The sequence below is a fragment of the Phyllobates terribilis genome, unplaced genomic scaffold (assembly GCF_046119375.1).
Source record: "Phyllobates terribilis strain yellow unplaced genomic scaffold, ASM4611937v1 Scaffold_5__5_contigs__length_657084704, whole genome shotgun sequence".
Taxonomy (NCBI): Eukaryota; Metazoa; Chordata; class Amphibia; order Anura; family Dendrobatidae; genus Phyllobates; species Phyllobates terribilis.
Window position 1 is genome coordinate 554,666,111 of NW_027362765.1, and position 23,139 is coordinate 554,689,249.

General features: G+C 42.1%; 1 protein-coding gene across 1 annotated transcript in view; it reads left to right on the forward strand.

Moving 5' to 3' along the window:
• Window positions 1-22,264, forward strand: part of LOC141271332 (protransforming growth factor alpha-like) — a 29,202-nt gene extending 6,938 nt beyond the window's left edge. The window contains exons 2-6 of the mRNA XM_073681444.1: window positions 1,429-1,523; window positions 3,502-3,622; window positions 12,593-12,733; window positions 17,314-17,372; window positions 22,118-22,264. Of these exons, the coding sequence (XP_073537545.1) occupies window positions 1,457-1,523; window positions 3,502-3,622; window positions 12,593-12,733; window positions 17,314-17,372; window positions 22,118-22,125 (396 nt within the window). The 5' untranslated portion in view covers window positions 1,429-1,456 and the 3' untranslated portion in view covers window positions 22,126-22,264. The remainder of the gene's footprint in view (window positions 1-1,428; window positions 1,524-3,501; window positions 3,623-12,592; window positions 12,734-17,313; window positions 17,373-22,117) is intronic.
• Window positions 22,265-23,139: the final 875 nt, after the last annotated feature.

Sequence of the window (23,139 nt, forward strand, 5' to 3'; positions counted from 1 at the left end):
ACTTATTAGGCTGTGTGCTCTTGTTTCAATACCATTAGTGTTTTTTTAGCAGGAGATAATCACTGACGGACTAGCTGCCTGTATGCCTCCTGGTCCAACAACGCCCCAGCGCTTGCTCAACCAAACACTCCTGTGCTCTCTATAAGAGAGCCTCCAACAGGCACATTTTTGGGAGAACAAAAAGATCAGCAGTCCGAAATCAGACACATCAGATCAATATTTCCCTAGACAATAAGTTGTCTATGGCTCCCATACACATTTAGAGTAATGTGTATAGGGGGCTTTATATGAACCTACAATATTGATGTGTCTAGTTCATGACCTCCAGATGGGAGGTTCTCGGAGACAAAAATAGAGAAACACCAGAGGAGCCCTGTTCTGTGACTGCTCCTAGGCACTGTGACACTGCCCGACCCCACAGAATTATTACATTTTTATTGGGGTACTTTGGGCTTTTTCTGTGGGTCCCCGTGATTTCTGTGCACACATCTACATTGCAGTACTTAATCTGAATCCTTGAGCATCATAAAAAGATAAATTGAAATACATTCTGCTCTATGTCTGCACATTTTTTACAGAATCTATCATGGAGATTCTAAAAAGGGACAATCGCTCATTATAAAGTTTTGTGACTGTTAGGCCAGTTTCTCACGTCCGGATATTTCCAGTACTGGAAAACCTGTACTGTGTCCGCCTGAACCCTTGTGGCACATTTGTGCCACATCAGGAGCACACGTACCGGTGTTTGGGAATCAGCGGTACAGTTAGCGCTGTTCCCAAGTGCCAGGTGCTGAACACTGCCCTCATCATTGTCCCTTGCTCACACTGTGATCAGTACGAGCGAGGGACAATGTTGGGAGTAGTAGTCTGCTCTTGCAGTGTCCATGTGTAAAAATAAGAATAAAATAATAAAATCCTTATACTCACCTGTCCGGAGATGTCCCCCCGCTGTAATCCGCTGACGCTTGGGAGAATGAGCAGCTCCAGCGAGTGGGGCCCGGAGATGCGCTGAGCTCAGGAGCGGTGTCCTGTCACTCAGTGAGCTCTGCTCAGTGCAGGGCCCCGCTTTCAGGAGCGTCTTTAATTGTGCAGTGCGCTGATAAACATGGTGCTTGTTGTCATTGCATAGGACTCTTCGTTTTTTTACTTCCAGAGGATGAATATTTGTCCTGGTCGTGTCATGATCGCCAGAGAAAGATCTGATATCTGTACTGTACTGAACTATACAGCTGTGGAAGCAGCCCACAACCTGCACAGACTCTCGCCCACTGGGGATACATAATATAGGCTCCCATTCACTGACAGCATAAAGATGTGAGAAATGACATCATGGCCTAGTATAAAATGACATCACTTGTTATATAATGAAGAATCTTTATTTGCTGACACCAAAATACGACTTTTACTTTCCTTCTGATTATTATTTAGGTTATACAGAGAATAAGATCTTGCTTGTATGAACCAGTGTCTCCACTTAAAGAACGCATCCGACATGCTTAGAGGGGCACTTTTTACTATCACAGGTAGAGTTTTTATTTAGTTTTAAATAAACAATATCTAGGACTTTAAGAGTCATTATCATGTAATACCTGTAATGCCAAAGGAGGGCGCTGCAAACTAACACTTGTTACAATATTTATTTCATTATTTCAGAACATCACTTACTCAAAGTCTCCAAAAAATCCCTAAAAACCCCTTGAAGGCTACGCTCCCAAGATGAGCTGAGTTTTTGACGCTGAAGAATTTCTGCACCTATTATTTAAATTAGGTTACTTGCGTTTTTTTAACATGCGTTTTTATCGTCTTTTTGACGCTGCGTTTTTGTCTCTTCTTGATGTGTCGTGCTTTAAAAAAATCCGCGTTGTTTTTGATACTTCCTGAGTTTGACAAAACTTTATTGACATATTTAGGTGCGGATTACGTGCGTTTTTGATGTGTTTCTGCCCAGAAAATGCACTATAAATGCATGCGCGTTCTTTACTTGCGGATTTTTCGTATCTAATGTAAGTCTATGGGGAAAATTCCGCGCAGAATACTCAGTGTACCGAAAAGAGAAACTGACACGCTGCGGATCTAAAAAAAACGCTGAAAAAATGCAGAAAAAACTCTGAAGTAAGTGACATTCTCTATTTTCCAAAAACCCAACCAAGGCACAAAATACGCAGCAAAAAAAAAACCAAGATGTGTGAACAGAGAATTCTGGTTTCTCATAGACTTTGCTGGAACTGCAAAACACGGCTGAAAATTAGCATAAAAATCTGCAGCAAAATACGCTGAAAAATCCAATGTGTGTGAACATGGCCTAAGACGCTGCGTTTTGGACGCAGCAAAAGCTCATCGTGGGAATGTAACCTAAATTGGGGCATAACCCATAAATGAAACTGGTACTGTTTGTGGAAGAAAGCATCTCTAAATCTCACCAAACCCCTTTAAAGGGAATGTATCCGCTTTTTTGTTTTACTATTTAAAACTAGATGCCTTTTCTCTTTTTGTAGTCTGTCTTTTTGTTATGGTGTAAACAGCCAAGATGTGGCTGCGATACGGTCAAAAGCCCACACCGTTGTTCCAGTTGCCGTGATTTTCAAATGGATTGTTAAAAATGTTTAAAATGATTAATATCTTTGTAGTTTTGCAAACCAACAATGATGTAACACTTGTCTTGGCCGAGCATGAACTGCGCAGAGGTCACTACACGAGACCATGCCCTTCAATTGGGTGATATTGGCTCTTAAAGGGAACCTGTCACATGAAAAAAAGCTATTATCTTGCAGATATGGGGTTAATCTGCAGGTTAATAGTGTTCTGAACCTGCTTGACGCCTGCACATTGAGCCCCGTTGCCGAGAGGAAATGAACTTTATTCCCCTTGACAGCGTTCGGCATTCAGTCATGAGGAGTGTGTATAGAGACCGGGGGCCATAACTGCGCCCCCAGCGCAATGTCTATCAATCTGCTCAGCTCCTCCTGCTCTATAACATCCTGCTTGTCAGCTACCATTTTCATCATGACAGATTCCCTTTTTGGCTCATGCAAACGACCCTATTTTTAGTCTGAGAGCAAGCTGACAAAAAAATTGGATTGCGCTCGAACCAGAGCCTGTCCTAGGAAAAAAATTGCATCATGTACGATTTGCATCCGATATTCGAATTGCACTAAACCATGCAAGTCAACGAGCCTGTGAAAAAATTCTGACTGCACTCGGGTGACATCTGAGTGCAGTCCAATTTTCACAGACTGACAGAATGGAATTGTTTCTTGAATGCTACTCAAGGATTGTGTGGCTTTTCTTTCTTGCATGTCCAGTATACAGATGTGTAAAAGGATTATAGTTTCAGATTATATATTCAGATTCAATCACATTTAATCTTCCACGACAGAGTAAGCGATGGAGAAATATGACTCAGCCAGATGTTCTAGCTCTCCGGTTTACTGTACAATAGGCTTATATGTCTAGGCTATTAAATTGCATTCAGATTTGTAAAGCTATTTCTACATTTTACAGCTTTCTTTGTGGCAACTGCGTCATGTGAGATTTTATTTGCCGATTGCCCAGATACGTACACTCATTTTTGTTTCCATGGCACGTGCCGGTTTTTGGTATCAGAATGGACAGCCTCTTGCCTGTAAGTATATACAAACCATGATAAGAGATAGTCAGTGTTCTCAGTTTCTGCCCCACATTGTGTTATATTCTTGGAAACATACCCAGTAATGTAACTGCAAGGGAATAATACAGTTATATTACATCGAAAAAATGGGGGCGTAAAGGATTCGGCGTTTCCAATGCCACGCACGGATCAAGTCAGAGCAGCTGTAGTAGAAGTGATAAGTGGAAAGTGCGATCCAAGGATGAAGAGGCTTTCAATCTCATTTAGCATTTAATAGGCCATTTAAAAAGAAGCTCCAAATACAACATTGGCAATGTGGAATTAAGGTACTAATGGCTGGACCTACACATTTCGACTTGCGTCTTACTCGTGGTCTAACCTTCTGGTTGGCAATCAGTCTTTTATATGTATAAAAGTGATTTAAGGGCTTAACCAGTCAGAAGGTCTCATTAGTGTGAAGGTAAAAACAAGGGGTAACGTTTCTCCTTGCGGAGAGTGACATGTCAATCCTGACATGCTAAGGTGAGGAGACCTTTAAACTGCAATGCTCCTCTGGGAAATGCGAAAATTATCTTTTCAGAGAGGAAGAGGACTAGAACTCTAGTGCCACCTATTGGAAGTAACGATCCTAAAACTTTTAGAATTGCTACTTCATGTACAGGTGCTTCTCACAAAAATTAGAATATCCTCAAAAATATAATTTATTTCAGTTCTTCAGTACAAAAAGTGAAACATATATTATATAGAGTCATTACAAACAGAGTGATCTATTTCAAGTGTTTATTTCTGTTAATGTTGATGATTATGGCTTACAGACAATGAAAACACAAAAGTCATTATCTCAGTAAATTAGAATACTCTATAACAACAGCTCGAAAAATGTTTTTAAAATCCGAAATGTCTGTTCAGTAAATGCTCTCAATACTTGGTCGGGGCTCCTTTTGCATCAGTTACTGCATCAATGCGGCGTGGCATGGAGGTGATCAGCCTGTGGCACTGCTGAGGGGTTATGGAAGCCCAGGTTGCTTTGATAGCAGCCTTCAGCTCGTCTGCATTGTTGGTTCTGGTGTCTCTCATCTTCCTCTTGACAATGCCCCATAGATTCTCTATAATAGATTCTCTATGGGGTTAAGGTCAGGCGAGTTTGCTGGCCAACCAAGCACAGTGATACTGTTGCTTATAAACCAGGTATTGGTACTTTTGGCAGTGTGGACAGGGGCCAAGTCCTGCTGGGGAATGAAATTTCCATCTCCAAAAAGCTTGTCGGCAGAGGGAAGCATGAAGTGCTCTAAAATTTCCTGGTAGACGGCTGCGCTGACTTTGGTCTTGATACAACACAGTGGACCTACACCAGCAGATGACATGGCTCCCCAAACCATCACTGATTGTGGAAACTTCACACTAGACCTCAAGCAGCTTGGATTGTGGCCTCTCCACTCTTCCTTCAGACTCTGGGACCTTGATTTCCAAATGAAATGCAAAATGTACTTTCATCAGAAAACAACACCTTGGACCACTGAGCAACAGTCCAGGTCTTTTTCTTTTTGGCCAAGGTAAGACGCTTCTGGCGTTGTCTATTGGTCATGAGTGGCTTGACACAAGGAATGTGACACTTGTAGCCCATGTCCTGGATACGTCTGTGTGTGGTGGCTCTTGAAGCAATGACTCCAGCAGCAGTCCACTCCTTGTGAATCTCCCCCAAATTTTTGAATGGCCTTTTCTTAACAATCCTTCCAATGCTGTGGTTATCCTGGTTTCTTGTGCACCTTTTTCTACCACACTTTTTCGTTCCACTCAACTTTCCATTAATATGCTTGGATACAGCACTCTGTAAACACCCAGCTTCTTTAGCAATGACCTTTTGTGGCTTACCCTCCTTGTGGAGTGTGTCAATGACTGCCTTCTGGACATCTGTCAAGTCAGCAGTCTTCACCATGATTGTGGAGCCTACTGAAACAGACTAAGAGACCATTATAATCTTGTAGGAAGCCTTTGCAGGTGTTTTTTGTTAATTATTCTAATTTACTGAGATAATGACTTTTGTGTTTTCAATGGCTGCAATCCATAATCATCAACATTAACAGAAATAAACACTTGAAATTGATCACTCTGTTTGTAATGACTCTGTATAATATATGAGTTTTTTGTATCGAAGAACTGAAATAAATTAACTTTTTGATGATATTCTAATTTTGTGAGAAGCACCTGTAGGTGGCACTAGAGTTCTAGTGCTCGGTAAAAACAAGAAAAAGCACCTCTAATAAAGACAGCACAATGACAAAAAGTAATCCGAAAGAGACATATTCAATTTTGTAAGATCAGATCTTGTCTTAAATGGAGACCATCGGGCGAGCAGGTTTACAGGCAAATATCCAGTAAGACTCTTTGTTCAGCAACTTGTGATTATGGTCCCCTTCATGAATCGGTTTATAGACCTTCTCTATGCCTGAAAGCCTAAAGCCAGTCAAATCACCATTGTATTCTAGTGAAGTGTTTTGAAACAGCTGATGCTGACATTGCTACAGGTTTAATCACATCAGATAGGTGTTGTCTTATGCGTACTTTTAATGGACCAGTAATACAACCTATATATCGAATTTTACAGATAGTACATTCAATGAGATGAATAACGTTGGCTGTGATAAATAATGATGCAATACTGCCAGGTACGTTTTCTTGTTTATACCTTCACTCTAATGACATCTTCTGAATGGTTAATCACATTGTCCAGGGATACGCCCTTAAATCACTCTTATAAATATAAAAGACTCATTGCCAACCAGAAGGTTAAAGCATGAGTAAGACGCAAGTCGAAACGCGTGGGTCCTGCCATTAGTACCCGATTTGCATTATTGCCAATGTTGTATTTGGAGCTTCTTTTAAATGGCCTATTTAATGCTATGTCTTATAAATGAGATTGAAAGCCGCTGGATCACACTTTCCACTTATTAGTTATACTACATGTTATGAATAACGCATACAGTATATGTGATACAGGGATATTAGACCCTTCACATATTATTAGGTTGGGGTAAGTGCCTCATTCCTGAGATGCTGTGGACACCGGAGTTGTGACCTTGCCATCTCTTAGAGGTCTTTGCTGTATTATGCAGCTGACACCCCTTTAAGCAGTTAGACAGTGGGTGGGGGCTTCTTCTATCACCACCCTTGCACCTGTCACGCCAGGTGTGGGGAAGACTTAGTGCAACACAGAGGGAAAAGGGAAAGGGAGCCCAGACCATAGGGAAAGGGGGAAGTGGAGACCTCTTAGTCTGGTCTAGCGTCACCTAAGAGACAGTCTGCAATGCCAAACATAGAGATCTCCTGCAACTCACTGCAGGGTGACTGTCTGTCACCTCTGACACACCCGTGACAGTACCCCCCCCCCCCTCTCTACAAGTGGCCTCCGGACACTCAGGACCAGGTTTTTCAGGAAACGAGGTGTGGAATGAGCGAACCAATCTGGGAGCGTTCACCTCTGACACTGAAACACACATCCTCTCCTCTGGACCATAGCCTTTCCAGTGTACAAAGTATTGTAGAGAATGACATTGGAGATGAGAATCTACAATCCTCGAAATCTGGAACTCCAGATTACCATCAACCATTACTGGGGGCGGTGGCAGAGGTGAGGGCTCAAGAGGTTCCACGTACCTTTTGAATAACGACCTGTGGAACAGATTGTGGACCTTAGGGGCCTGAGGAAGTTCAAGATGAAATGCTGCTGGGTTAATGACGGCAGTTATTTTATAGGGGCCAATAAACCAAGGTCCCAGCTTCCAAGAAGGAACTTTCAATCTTATATTCCTGGTAGACAACCATGCAAAGTCATTCACATTCAGGTCCGGACCTGGCAAGTGTTTTCTGTCAGCCATACATTTATACCTGTTTCCCGTGGTCTTTAAATGACACAGAACACCCTGCCATACCAAGAAGAGCGACAAAGCAAACCGTTCCTCCTCCGAAACTCCTAAAGCTCCTCCCCCAATGAAGGTAGCAAACTGTGGATGATAACCGTATGCGCCGAAGAGTGGTGATCTGCCAGTGGATTCTTGCCGATGATTATTAATGGCAAATTCTGCCAGTGGTAAGTAGCATGCCCAATGCTATTGATTTTCGGAGATGAAACACCTGAGGTATATCTCCAAGTTCTGATTGACCCACTCAGTCTGACCATTTGACTGAGGGTGGAAGGCAGAGGAAAAAGACAGCTGCACCCCCAGTCGAGAACAGAATGCCTTCCAGAACTTGGAAACAAACTGGGTCCCCCGATCAGACACCACATTGGAGGGAACCCCATGAAGCTTCACAATCTCATTTATGAACATCTGTGCAAGTGTCTTGGCATTGGGAAGTACAGGTAATGCGATTAAGTGAACCATTTTACTGAACCTATCTACTATGACCAAAACCACCGTTTTCCCTGCAGAAACCGGTAGGTCAGTAATAAAATCCATGGACAAGTGTGTCCATGGCCTAATAGGGATAGGTAGCGGAAGAAGAGTACCAGGTATGTGAAACGCGCACAAATACTACAAGCAACTACATGTTCAATTACATCCTGATGCAACCCCGGCCACCAAAAACGATGAGAGAGGAGGTCCACTGTTGCCTTACCACCTGGATGCCCAGCAAGCACAGAGTTATGATGTTCCTTGATTACTTTGCAGCGCAGATCAGATAGTACAAATAACTTTCCTGAAGGGCAGGAGGCAGGGGTGTCCCCCTGAGCCTCCAACACCTCACCCTCCAGTTCAGAATAATGAGCCAAAATAACTACCCCTTTCTGTTATATCGGGGCAGGGTTCTCATGGTCACCACCACCAGGGAAGCTCCGGGACAAAGCATAAGCCTTGACATTTTTGATCCCTGCGCGAAAAGTGACAACAAAATTGAACCTAGTAAAAAATGGGGACCATTTGGCTTGCCTAGGGTTGAGACATTTAGCTGATTGGAGATATGACTGGTTCTTATGGTCAGTAATAACAGTAATAGGATGGACAGCCCCCTCCAACCAATTTCGCCATTCCTTAAACGCCAATTTGATTGCCAAAAGTTCCCTATTACCCACGTCATAATTTCTCTCAGCCGAAGACATTTTTTTAGAAAAGAAGGCGCATGGATGCCATTTACCAGGGGACGAACCCTGAGACAACACAGCCCCAACCCCGACATCGGAAGCATCGACCTCCACAATAAAAGGTTGAGAAACATTGGGTTGACTGAGTATAGGTGCAGTGGCAAAATGATTCTTTAAGGAAGAAAAAGCCTGGAGGGAAGCATCAGACCATTTGGAAAAATCTGACCCCTTCTTAGTCATGTCAGTAAGGGGTTTCACTATAACAGAGTAATTTTGGATGAATTTCCTGTAAAAATTAGTAGAGCCCAGAAAACGTTGTAGAGCCTTCAGGTTCTCGGCACGGTCCCAGACAAGAACTGCACGGATCTTCTCTGGATCCATCCGAACACCCGAAGATGACAAGTACCCCAAAAACTGCAACAAATTTTTCTAGTTTGGCATAAAGTTTGTTATCCCTTAATATCTCGAGCACCTGCTTAACATGCCCCTTATGAGTCTCAAAATCAGGTGAATAAACCAAAATATCGTCCAGAGAGACAACCACAAACCACACCACCAAATGGAAAATATCATTTATGAAATGCTGGAACACTGCAGGTGCATTGGTCGAACCGAAAGACATAACCAGACTCTTGAAATGCCCTTCAGCGGTATTGAACGCTGTTTTCCATTCATCCCCTGATTCTAACCAGATTGTAGGCTCCCCTTAAATCCAACTTAGAGAATACCTTAGCTCCCACAACCTGGCTGAAGAAATCTGGAATCACAGGAAGAGGATATGGATCTTGAATGGTAATTTGATTAAAATTCCCGGAAAACTAAACAGGGACGTAGGCCGCCATCTTTTTTCTTCACGAAGAAGAACCCTGCTGCCACGGACGAAGATGAGGGTCTGATGTGTCCCTTCTCCAGACTTCCCGCAATGAAATCCTTTATGGCTTGTCTCTCAGGGCCAGAAAGATTATACAGTCTGGACTTTGATAGTTTAGTTCTGGGGGTCAGGTTAATATGACAGTCATAAGCATGATGAGGAGGCAAATCCTGACATTCCCTCTCAGAAAAAACGTCCTCAAAACCAGACAGAAAAGCAGGTAATATTTCCATATACACTGTAGCAAGGGAAATATCTAAACAGTTCTCATGGCAGTAATCTCCCCATTCAGTGATCTCCCTGGCATGCCAATCCACTAACGGATTATGTTTCACCAACCAGGGAAGACCCAAAACAACTGGGGTGGGAAGACCGTCCAAGACATAGCAAGGGATTATCCCAATGAACCAACGCCACCCTCAGTTTTACATTATGTACAATCTGAGTTAGTGCTTTCTGTGAAAGTGGCGCTAAGTCAATGGTAAAGATGGGCATAGGCTTAGCTAAAGTACAGCAAGCAAGACCATGAGTTTTCACAAACTCAGCATCAACCATGCTGACTCCAGCTCCACTGTCAACAAACAAAGAGATTTTCTCGGTTTTGCTCTCTAGCAGCACCTCTGCTGTTAGGACAAACCGGAAACTGCAGGTTGGCGATAAATGCATCCCTTGCTTATCCAACTCCAGACTACCAAGGGTTAATCAAGTTTCCTTTTGCTTAGGAATCGAAGGACAGCCACAATAACATGGCCCTTTTTCCCACAAAAAAAACACCTTTTTTCTTGCAAATCTCTGGGGAAATGTATGATACAGAGGCACCCCTAAACAGCATGGGTTCCTCCAAATCCCTCAGTACTGGTTCACCGCCAGACCGCTCTGCCGGCAAAGGTGCATAACCCCGAGAAGTAGGCCCTGGAGAAGGTGGTCTCACCCACCTATCCCGAAGGCATCTATCAAGACGTATAGCCACTGACATGCCAGCCTCCAAAGACTCAGGGGTTTCATATACTGCCCAAGCATCTTTTAATCTTTCAGTAAGGCCCTCACAAAATTGGCTTCTAAGAGCAGAGTCATTCCATTTTGAATGGGTTGCCCATCTATGGAATTCAGAGCTGTATGTCTCCATTGACCGATTCCCCTGCTGAAGGCGACGTAGCCTAGACTCTGCCGAGGCGACTCGGTCAGGGTCATCATAGATGAGGGTCAGGGCCCCCAAAAAAACCTCCACAGACTGGAGACAAACTGAAACCTGCGGTAAAGAAAGCGCCCAGGATTGAGGATCTCCCTGCAGCAGTGAGATCACAATTCCCACTCGTTGCTCCTCACTTCTGGAGGAGTAAGGACAAAGTTTAAAGTACAGTTTGCAGGCCTCCTTGAACACAAAAAAACTTGTCCCTACTTCCTGAAACCAATCTTGGGTTCAGGCTGGACAGGTCTACTTGCAGAGACCCCCACATTAGCGACCTGTAGTTGCTGATGCTGTTCCTGAACCTCACAGTCACCTCCAGAGACAGTCAACAAGGGAGATTAACATGGAGGAAAGTAACTTACCTTGAGCCGACATCAGAGAGATTACACCAAATGTCCTCCTAAGCACCAGAGAGGAAGTAAGCAGACTGCAATAGCTCCAATCCTTAACAAGGAAACATGTGAATATCACCGGCACCTTCCTGTAGTAAACAGAAAGTATTTAAACACCCAGGCCTGGGTGTCAATTAGCAGGAGGGAGGTAGCCACTGGGTCCTAGAGTGAGACAGATCTAATAAGGTGTCTGTAATGCCAAATGAAGAGATCTTCTGCAACCAACTGCAGGGCGACTGTCCTGTCTCATCTGACACACCCGTGACAGGGTATGGCTAACAAAACCCGACAAATTTATCATAATTTACCCTACAATAATGGCATGAATTATGACAGAAATGTGTGCAAGCCCCTGACAGGATATTGAGCTGGAAAGACATTAAGCACAATAGGGTCTTATCCGGAAAAAAATTAGAAGAATGTGGGCAATAGTGCTCACCTGGTAGGGTTGTGTGGTCAAAACCGCTAAAAAAGGCTTAAGGCTGCTGCAGACCCACAGCTTGGAGAACATCAAGGACTAGAGTAAAATGCGTTAAACCTGCTCATCAAGGACTGGAGTAAAATAGGTTAAATCTTTGCTGGATTAGTGATGAGAAGGAGTCAGAAATCCAAGAATGCGGTTTATTAGTCAACGCGTTTCAAAATGTCGCACTTCTTCAGTCAACCACTGTGGTTTGCCCTGATTAATTAGTGTAACACTTTGAAATGTGTTGACTAATAAACTGCATTCCTGGATTTCTGACTCCTTCTCATTACTCATCCGCCGGCAGCGAAGATTTAACCTATTTTACTCTAGTCCTTGATGAACCCCTGACAGGAGTAACATTCCAGGCAGTGGTGCACGATGGTTGAAAGATGCACCAAAATCATTAAGAGGCACATACCTCATAATGAATTTGGTGCATCTTACTCCGACTCCTCACTTCATCAAGAGTGGCGTACAAAATGTCAATCTTGAAAATTCTGTATCTTTTCAAAGTGTTTTACACTGGCAAAAGCAATTTGATGAATCGTCCTTTTAGTGTCCAATAAATTACACGCTGTAAAAAACAAACTGTTTGTTTTCTCTACTTTTATGAGTTGTTATTATTAATGTTTTTTTTCCGGTTTCAGTTATCTATTGCCCTCTTGCGCAGTTAAAAAAAAAACAAAAAAAAAACTATGCTTTACTTCTACCTGTCCTCAAGGTCTACGTCTGTGTCTCCAACATCTACATCGGCAGAGATTGGCTGTAGTGCTGTTGACGGGATGTCAGTGCTGCAGCCAAACAACAGGGACAAGAGCGGTGGTGTAGAGACAGTGCTGGACCTGGGGAGAGGAAGTAAAGCTCAGTAATTTTTTTTACACTTTACTGCACCTGGGGACAATAGTGTAATGAACTTTCCTAGCTGTATGAATTTATATTGAATATTAATCTCAACTTACTTATGGATATTCGATATATTTTTCTTAGATGTTTCAAAGGCTACATTGGCAGTAGATGCCAGAAAATGGATTTGTTTCAAGTGATGGCTGGTGGTGACCCCCGCTCTATTTTGGTTGTGGCATTTGTGGCTGTACTGACCCTGATGGTCACCACATGTCTTGGTATTTAGTAAGTATTTTCTCAAATTTTAATCTTCTGTAACTCAACAGACCTATCTGATTTATTCGTATCTGAAGAAGATTTATGGCTTTTGTAGCACTGCAGTTTGTCTGAAGGAAATGAAGTAAAAGTAACTTACACCAATCCACAGTGGTGCTGTAACAAGATGCCCCCGATGTATTTTTGGAACTTGAACAAATTTCACAAAAAGTTAGCTGCACTTTACTACAATCTCTTTCTTCACTATGGAATGAAGATGGATCCTCTACAGTATGTCCCCAACATGGCTCCCTATGTCATAGTGACAAGCCAGAAGACCCGCAGCGCTTGCTATAACAAAGAGGCAGAAGGCGAAGGCTTAATTGGTTGCCCTATGACTAGCGGGTTCAGCAGTGTAAGGACACACCGACTTTCTATAGCCCTCTATACAGGCAGTCATAGTCTATAGGGGACAGTACTTCTACACTTCCATATAATCTAAACACTACTGGATGCCATTTTACAGAACTATTGTCACCTAGAAGTATTACATTTAGGGGAGACTATCTCTGTAATCACATACTTGCCTTTCTGTGATTTACTGTACCTATGTCTGTAGTAGTCGCTGAAATGGTGATGTGAGAATGGAGAAGACATCTCTGCTGCAGCCTGTCGAGCTCTTTATGCTCACACGGGGCCTGGTCAACTATGACTGGAGGAAAGCCTCACTATAGGAGTAGTGGTGGGGGGATTCAAAAGGTGACCATATGTCACTAGGTGTATTTTTATCCAAAAATATTCGAAAACCTCAATATAAAACCCACTACATAGAAACCTGCTCAAATATGATTACTGCCTTAAACCATTTTTCAACCAACCTCATTCTCATGGACAAAAACATCCAAGTAGATAACATTTTTTGCTTCTGCAAACACACCAAAAATAATACCATAAGTACCACAGAGGCAGACCATATGGCTGTTATGGGATCCAGCCCTAGTTTCCCATCCCCTTTGCTACACTTTTGTCTTGGACGGCAAAACGCAGCACCATTAAAGCAGGCTAAGTTCAGTCTTCACTTTAGGGACCCATCTTTTCTTTGTAAGCCACTGACAGTAAACACATTGCAGGGAATCTGTTATCAGGTTGCGGCCATCTAGAACAGAATTATACTGAGACCCAGATTTCACCGATGTGCCACTTACTGAGCTGCCTGCTGTAGTTTTGATAAAATTACTATTCTATCAGCAGAGTTCTAGTAAATCAGCAGTCATGTAGTTCTCTATATCCATGAACTCTACATAACCCCGCCCCCCACCACTGATTGACAGCTTTCTACCCATGCACAGTGTACACAGAAAGCAGTGATGTGAACAGGGTTATTCAGAGCTCAGCATTCAGAGAACTGGTAGCTCTACAGCAGGGGAAACGATTTTATCAAAATTACAGCAAGCAGCCCAGTAGTCATAGATTGCTGAGAGCACTGTATTTTTCTGAGTGCATAGAATTTTGTGGCCTGCCTAAACAGGTCAGTAAACGAGTGGCAATCGGTTTGTATATAGCCAATCATTTACAACCTGGACCGGCCCATGTAGAGGAGACAATAGGCTGTGCTCAAATATAGCCTACAGTGGTGGCCAAAAGTATTGGCACCCCTGCAATTCTGTCAGATAATACTCAGTTTCTTCCTGAAAATGATTGCAATCACAAATCCTTTGGTATTATTATCTTCATTTAATTTGCTTGCAGGGAAAAAACACAAAAGAGAATGAAGCAAAAATCAAATCATTGATCATTTCACACAAAACTCCAAAAATGGGCCAGACAAAAGTATTAGCACCCTCAGCCTAATACTTGGTTGCACAACCTTTAGCCAAAATAACTGTGAACAACCGCTTCCGGTAACCATCAATGAGTTTCTTACAATGCTCTGCTGGAATTGTAGACCATTCTTCTTTGGCAAATTGCTCCAGGTCCCTGATATTTCAAGGGTGCCTTCTCCAAACTGCCATTTTGAGATCTCTCCACAGGTGTTCTATGGGATTCATGTCTGGACTCATTGCTGGCCACCTTAGAAGTCTCCAGTGCTTTCTCTCAAACCATTTTATAGTGATTTTGGAAGTGTGTTTTGGGTCATTTTCCTGCTGGAAGACCCATGATCTCTGAGGGAGACCCAGCTTTCTCACACTGGGCCCTACATTATGCTGCAAAATTTGTTAGTAGTCTTCAGACTTCATAATGCCATGCACACGGTCAAGCAGTCCAGTGCCAGAGGCAGCAAAGCAACCCCAAAACATCAGGAACCTCCGCCATGTTTGACTGTAGGGACCATGTTTTTTTCTTTGAATGCCTCTTTTTTTTCCTGTACACTCTATGTTGATGATTTTTCCCAAAAAGCTCTACTTTTGTCTCATCTGACCAGAGAGCATTCTTCCAAAACGTTTTAGGCTTTCTCAGGTAAGTTTTGGCAAACTCCAGCCTGGCTTTTTTATGTCTCGGGGTAAGAAGTGGGGTCTTCCTGGGTATCCTACCATACAGTCCCTTTTCATTCAGACGCCGACGGATAGTACAGGTTGACACTGTTGTACCCTCGGACTGCAGGGATGCTTGAACTTGTTTGGATGTTAGTCGAGGTTCTTTATCTACCATCCGCATAATCTTGCGTTGAAATCTCTCGTCAATTTTTCTTTTCCGTCCACATCTAGGGAGGTTAGCCACAGTGCCATGGGCTTTAAACTTCTTGATGACACTGCGCACGGAAGACACAGGAACATTCAGGTCTTTGGAGATGGACTTGTAGCCTTGAGATTGCTCATGCTTCCTCACAATTTGGTTTCTCAAGTCCTCAGACAGTTCTTTGGTCTTCTTTCTTTTCTCCATGCTCAATGTGGTACACACAAGGACACAGGACAGAGGTTGAGTCAACTTTAATCCATGTTAACTGGCTGCAAGTGTGAATTAGTTATTGCCAACACCTGTTAGGTGCCACAGGTAAGTTACAGGTGCTGTTAATTACACGAATTAGAGAAGCATCACATGATTTTTCAAACAGTGCCAATACTTTTGTCCACCCCCTTTTTTAGGTTTGGTGTGGAATTATATCCAATTTGGCTTTAGGACAATTCTTTTTGTGTTTTTTCATTGAAGACAAATTAAACGAAGATAATAATACCAAAGAATTTGTGATTGCAATCATTTTCAGGAAGAAACTGAGTATTAGTTGACAGAATTGCAGGGGTGCCAATACTTTTGGCCACCACTGTATGTGTCAGATTTGTTGTATATCTTACTATTAAAAACAATATGAATGAGGAATTGATATCTCATTTGCAGTTGAAAAAATCAGAGTGCATATTGAAAGGTTAAATATGCAACAAACTATGCATGAAATTTGCAGATTTATTCTACTTCATATCTTACCCGATTTTTTTTTCTGCCATATTTATATTAAATTTGACAATTGAATTAAATGCATAATAAGATATAGAAACCTGTAGGCACTTATGTTCATAATATTACAGCTCTGTAAAATTAGAGACTCTAATTCAGTAATGTGCATAATCCCTACCATTTGTACTAATTCTACTAACAATACTGATTATTTGCAGTGGCTTGCAAAAGTATTCACCCTCCCCCTCTTGGCTTTTAACCTATTTTGTTACATTACAACCTGTGTTTGAATATTTTTGTAATCCGATTTGTGTGTGATGCATCAGCACTATATGGTCTAAGTTGGTGAAGTGAAGTGAGAAAAATATAGGCATAAATTAAATTTATGTAAACAAATAACGAAAAAGGTGCTGTGGTCAGATGAGACCAAAATTTTACTTTTTGGCCACCAAGATAAACGCTATGTCTGGCTCCAAACCAACACAGCTGATCACCCCAAGAACACCATCCCCACAGTGAAACATGGTGGTGGCATCATCATGCTATGGGAATGTTTTTCGGCAGCAGGGAAAATGGTGCGAGTCGAGGGGAAGATGTATGGTGCAAAATACAAGGATATTCTTGAGCAAAACCTGTTTCAGTCTGTCAGTGATTTGAGACTGTGACGGAGATTCACCTTCCAACAAGGCAATGACCCAAAGCATCACTTGAGTGGTTTAAGGGGAAACGTGTAAATGTTTTGGAGTGGCCTAGCCAAAGCCTAAACCTTAATCCAATTGAGAATCTGCGGTCAGACTTGAAGATTGCTGTTGCCCAGAGGAAACCATCTAACTTGAAGGATTTGGGGCAGTTTTGCTTTTTTAGGAATGGGCAAAAATCCCAGTGGCAAGATGTTGGAAGCTCACAGAAACTTATTCAAAGTGACTTGCAGCTGTAATTGCCACAAAAGGAGGCTCTACAAAGTATTGACTTTAGGGGGGTGAATAGTTATCCACACTGAAGTTTTCAGTTATTTTGTCCTATTTGTTGTTTGCATCACAAAAAAAAAGAAAACCAAATGTTCACAGTTGTAGGCACGTTCTTTACATGAACTGATGCAAACTAAAAAAAAAAAAACTGTGAAATTTCAGGGTGTGAGGTAGTAAAACATGAAAAATGCCAAGAGGATGGATACTTTTGCATGCCACTGTATGTAAGTGATCGCGCAAAATCTTTTACAGTTTATGTAGGAGAGAGGCATTCAGCAAGCTTACACTTCTGAAGACTGTTGATGTCCATGGTAAGTTTTTACATAGCAGTGAAATTGTTAGTGTGTAGCCAGATAGTTTTTTGATGATCTTTCCTTAGGTTATGATCACAGAGTTGTTGTTTTTTTAACACATTCTTTGCATAAATTCTGTACTAAAATTCCCACGAAAAATTTCAAAATCGCTTACAGCAAGCTTACCATTTATTTGAATGATTAGACGAGCCCATTGGACACATATTTCATTCTGTGCAGTAAAACACTAAATGCACATGTAATCCGCACATGACTATATCAAAAAAGTTTTGTCAAAGCCAAATACCAGAAAGTGAAAGTGCTAAAAACACAGCTAATAGCTATTAGGTTCAGAAATCCTGCAGAAAATCTGCAACTACAAAATCTCACAAATACTATAATGTAGCCTTAGGATATGGACACACGTTGAATATTTGCAGCAGATTACAACACATAGGACACAGTGGAGCAGTAGCATGTACATCATATAGGAGACTGTAAGGCTGGAGCATACACATCACATAGAATACATCGGGGCTGGAGCATATACATCACACAGGAGACACTGGGCTGGAGCATTAGTGACTCGCCCCCTGGGCCGTGGGGCACTCGGATCCAGGCAGTAGGGGAACGATGGGAGTAGTAGTGGCAACCCGGTTCCGTGGCTCAGGGTGGTCAGGCCAGTGGTAGTCCTTTATGTGCTGATGATAATGTCCGACTACGCCACCCGTGGATTGCGGTTATTAGGAACCGCCGCTGCATGCAGACCGCTGGGGCTGATGAGGTGTGCAGCTAGGGTAGTATGACTCCCCACGGGAAGAGTGCGGCCCCAGGGCAGTATAATGGATGGTGGGAGTGATGGTGGTGAGAGTCCCAGTACCGGTAGTGCTGGAGGCGCGAAGGAGCACACAGGCAACAGGTTGCAGTCCAGGGTCTTTACTAAAACAGGTAAACTGACCCATAAACAGTCCCGGCTAGGAGGGGACCTGGATGTCTGAGAGCAATGGGGAAATTGGCCCTGGTCAGGGTGAGGGTGTAGCCCTACCGTGCTTTCTGCGCTCCTTCTGACTATCTCCTCCTTATAGGATAACAGCCCACGCTTCCGAGCTCTCCGTGTATTCTCGCCTGTATGACCTGCGACGTGGGTTCCTTTCTGCTCTCGGCCTGGTACGGCTTTGCTGGTCCCTTCTGTTGTGGCAGGGCCTCCAGGCTTCTTAGGCCAAGGAATATACAGTCCCCTGCGGACTGGTTATCTGCTGGAGAATGTGGAATCCTCCCAGCCTCAGACACCAAAGTCTGGTAAATTAAGTCCGTTATCTGCCAAGACAGGCTGTCTTCGCCTCTTGTCTCTGGCTTGTGGCTCTCCTCCTGCCACACTTCCTCTTAGGTGCAATACAACTGTCTGTCCCTGCTCTGCTCTGGGACAAGTCTCAGTCCTGAGACAGGTCATCAAGTTCTCGCTAACCCTGCCCCCAGCACCAGCTTTTATAGGGGCAGCCTGCTCCCCCTACTGGCCTGAGACAGGAGGCATTGCATGCTAATGTTCCCCTGACTAGAGAACCTCCCCCTTGCTCTCAGACACAGCTTTATTAGATTTTGTGGCATCCAGGCCAGGGTGACACATTAGCATCACAGAATACACCTGGGCTGGAGCATATACATCACATGGGAGACAGTGGGGCTGAACCATATAAAACACATGGGATACACTGGGGTAGGAGCATATATATTACATAAGAGACACGGGCTGGAACATGTACATCACAGGAGACACTGTGGCTGGAGCATATACATCACAGACAGCTGTATATACATGATATAGGGAACACTGGGGCTGATGTAAATGCATCACAGAAGAGACACTTAGACTGGTTTATATACATCACATAGGAGACACTGGGGCTGGAGCATATACTTCACAAAGGATACACCAAGACTGGAGCATATACATCATATAAGAGACACTTGGGCTGAAGCATATACATCACATAGGAGACACTTGGGCTGGAGTATATACATCACATAGCATATACTGGGAATGGAGCATATATATTAAATAGGAGACAGAGGCTGGAGCATACACATCACATAGGATACACTAGGGATGAAACATATATCATATAAAAGACACTGGAGCTAGAGCATATACATCACATAGGAGACAATGGGGCTGGAGCATGTACATCACTAAGAAAACACTAGGGCTGGAGCATGTACATCACATAGGAAACAAGGGGCCTGGAGCATATTTATCACATAGGATTCACTAGGGTGGGTGCATATACATGACATAGGAGAAACTAGGGATGGAGCATATACATCACAAGTGGCACTGGAGATGGAGCATACACATCACAGGAGACACTGTGACTGCTGTCTTCATCAGTGGGACGGGAGTGCGGAGCACACTAAATCCACCCACAAGGAACCACTAGCTAGAGTCAGGACGTAATCCATCATTGGCTACACATTCAGTAGTGAATGTTGTGTACTTGTGCTCGCAGTGTAAAGGGGAGTTAAAGGGCTGGTGGCCGGTGTAAAGTTTCTACACACTCAGTTAAGTTTGAGGTAGGCACGGGAAGCGGTTTAGGTAAAACACTATACGTGCTGGAGCTTTCTTCCGGGCTTATATCACTGAGGATATCTACCTCTGTGAAACATATCTCAGGACACTGGAAAATGTAAAGCTGTTTAAAAAAGTAGCATGTTCTTTTTATGGGCAACTTCCACTAGGAAGTTGCTCGCTAGATATAATTTTACATTTTAGTCATGGTTTAAAGTTTTTAAAAAAAACGCCATAAAAATAACGGCAACACTGCCTGCCATCATAGACACTTCAGGAAAAAGAAAGCTGGCTTTTTTCTGAAGCAGCTTCACATAGGAAGACCAGTTGCTCTGGCATTTTAAAGATGTTTTGTGCACATACCCTATAAAGTTTTGGATGAGTTTTTTCCTGAAACATTGTTTGCAGTCCTTTCATTGGGCAGTGCCTATTTCAGAGTAATGATCAATTTTCAATATCTGAAGTGGAAAAAAAACACTCAAACGACTACACTTAAGTGCAGCAAAGTTGGTTTTACAATAGAAATGAAGAGTCTTTCAAACGTGCTTATGTGATTTTTCTGGTGCTTTTTGAAGCAGTCTTATTAAAAAAAACTCCTTAAAACCGTGCACATTTCTTAAGTTCTTTTTAATTATAATAATAATTTTTATTTCTATAGTGCCTACATATTCCGCAGCACTTTACATTACAGAGGGGACTTGTACAGACAATAAAAACACAACAGAGGAAACACATTATTCAACAGATACCAATAGGAGTGAGGGCCCTGTTCACAAGCTTGTAATCTAGCAACATGTCTCACCAAAATGGAATTTCTTCACATATTATACAGTATATGTATATATTACAAGAGTGTACATAATTTATAGGAGCCAACTAAATTCCTGAAGTTTCCTGTTACTTATAGCAATTTTTAGAAAAGTGCCTTGTTGCATTTGGATTTTTTATGGCTGCATTTTTTTGTAGCGATGTTTCTTTAATATCTGTGGTGCAGGGCTGAAATGCACTACACACAACGCATGTCATTTGCTTTTTTTTTTTTTTTTTTTTACGTCACTTGCCTTTTTTGTCTCGTGTTATTAGTTGGCATTTTTGGCACCAAATTCATTAAAATGGTGCATGTGATTCATGAATTTGGCGCAAAGTCTAAAAATGGGCTTTGTGTCTTGAACTACTTTTGCATCTTTTGGCACCAAAAGTCACACTTTAGCACCCGATGTCACAAAAATTGTGCAAAATATTGGCGTGCTAAGAAATCATACTGGGCATGTGGAGGGGAATGGAGTGGAATTGTGCTAAATTTTGCAGCTTTCTAAAAAGTTGCAATTGATGAATCAGGTGAAAACATCTAGAATTGCTAGACTGCCTACAAAACGGAAACAAATCAGGCGTGCACACATAAAATAGACTTAAAATTAGAGCAAATAGAATAATGAATTGGGTGCAAGCACAAAAAAGGCACAAACGCACAAAACTAGACAAAACACAGGCAATGATGAATCGGGGCCTTTGTGTCTTAGCATTTGGTAGTGTTTTTGTTTTCTTCTAAATCTTAGACTGCTGTAGATGTGGCGGTTGTTTTTTGTGATTTTCTCATAGACTTCTCTATTTGACAAAAAGTCCATGTTACAAATGTTACAAAATACAATTGTCCATTAAAAAATGCATAAAATTCATAGTGTATAAAACCACGGAAAAAGAGAGTCTCTGTGAAGGAAATTTAAGATATAATAAGATATATTTAAACGGGTTGTCTGGCCATAGGCTACATGTTTGCAGTCACGCTACGTGACTGCAGACTTGTGAATCCTCGCAGTGCGCACACTGTGTTAGGATTCTCAGGTGCCATTGCCAGGAGCGGCGGGCGCGTGACTGCAAGTGGTTTGCATACATGCGGTCATGTACAGTACCAACTTGACGAGTGCTTCCTCGCTCAATGCAAGACAATTGAGCGAGGCCGCACACGTCTAGTCAGATTGTTGCCGGAAGTATGCAAATCGCATACATGTGGTCATATGACCGCCCGCTCCCAGCATCGGAGAGTCCTGACTGCACACAGAGTGCGCACTGTGAGGATTCACAAGTCTGCAGTCACACAGAGTGTGTGTAGACATGTAGCCTATGGCCAGACATCCCCTTTAACGATCTGTGCTTACTGCTTTGGAAGCTCTATTTTACATAGATTTGTTTTCTTCTCCAGATGTTTAAACCTGAAAAAGAAGATTTGTACCAACCGTGTCAATAAGCAAGAAGAAGGCTGACGAGTATAACTTCATGTGTTATATTTAATGTACACTTTATATAAAACTATAAAATATATTAAAGATTTGTATATATAATAAAAAAATTGCACAGATTACAGATACTATTCAGCATTGTACATTCTCACTGTCAAAAAGACGAGTATTTGCTGTTACAAAATTTAGAATGATAACCTGATGCATATAGTTAATGCAAATTCATTCACAGTAAATTCAATTACTTTACAGTATACAGGTCTTGTGCCCTTGCGGAACTATGTACACAGGGCAATATCAACACACAGTACCATAATATAGAAATATTCACCAATAAAACCAATGCATTATTTTTATGCCTTAAAATGTTTTTTCCACAAATGTCAGAAAGGGGTTAACCCCTTAAGCCCCGAGGGTGGTTTGCACGTTAATGACCAGGCCAATTTTTACAATTCTGACCACTGTCACTTTATGAGGTAATTACTCTGGAACGCTTCAACGGATTCCCCTGATTCTGTGATTGTTTTTTCGTGACATATTGTACTTCATGATTGTGGTAAAATTTCTTCGATATCACTTGCGTTTATTTGTGAAAAAAACGGAAATTTGGCGAAAATTTGAAAATTTTGCAATTTTCAAAATTTTAATTTTTATGTCCTTAAATCAGAGAGATATGTCACACAAAAGAGTTAATAAATAACATTTCCCACATGGCTACTTTACATCAGCACAATTTTGGAACCAAAATTTTTTTTTGTTAGGGAGCTATAAGGGTTAAAAGTTGTCAAGCGATTTCTCATTTTTCCAACAAAATTTACAAAACCATTTTTTTGGGGACCACATCACATTTGAAGTCACTTTGAGAGGTCTTTATGACAGAAAATGCCCAAAAGTGACACCATTCTAAAAACTGCACCCCTCAAGGTGCTCAAAACCACATTCAATAAGTTTATTAACCCTTCAGGTGCTTCACAGGAATTTTTTG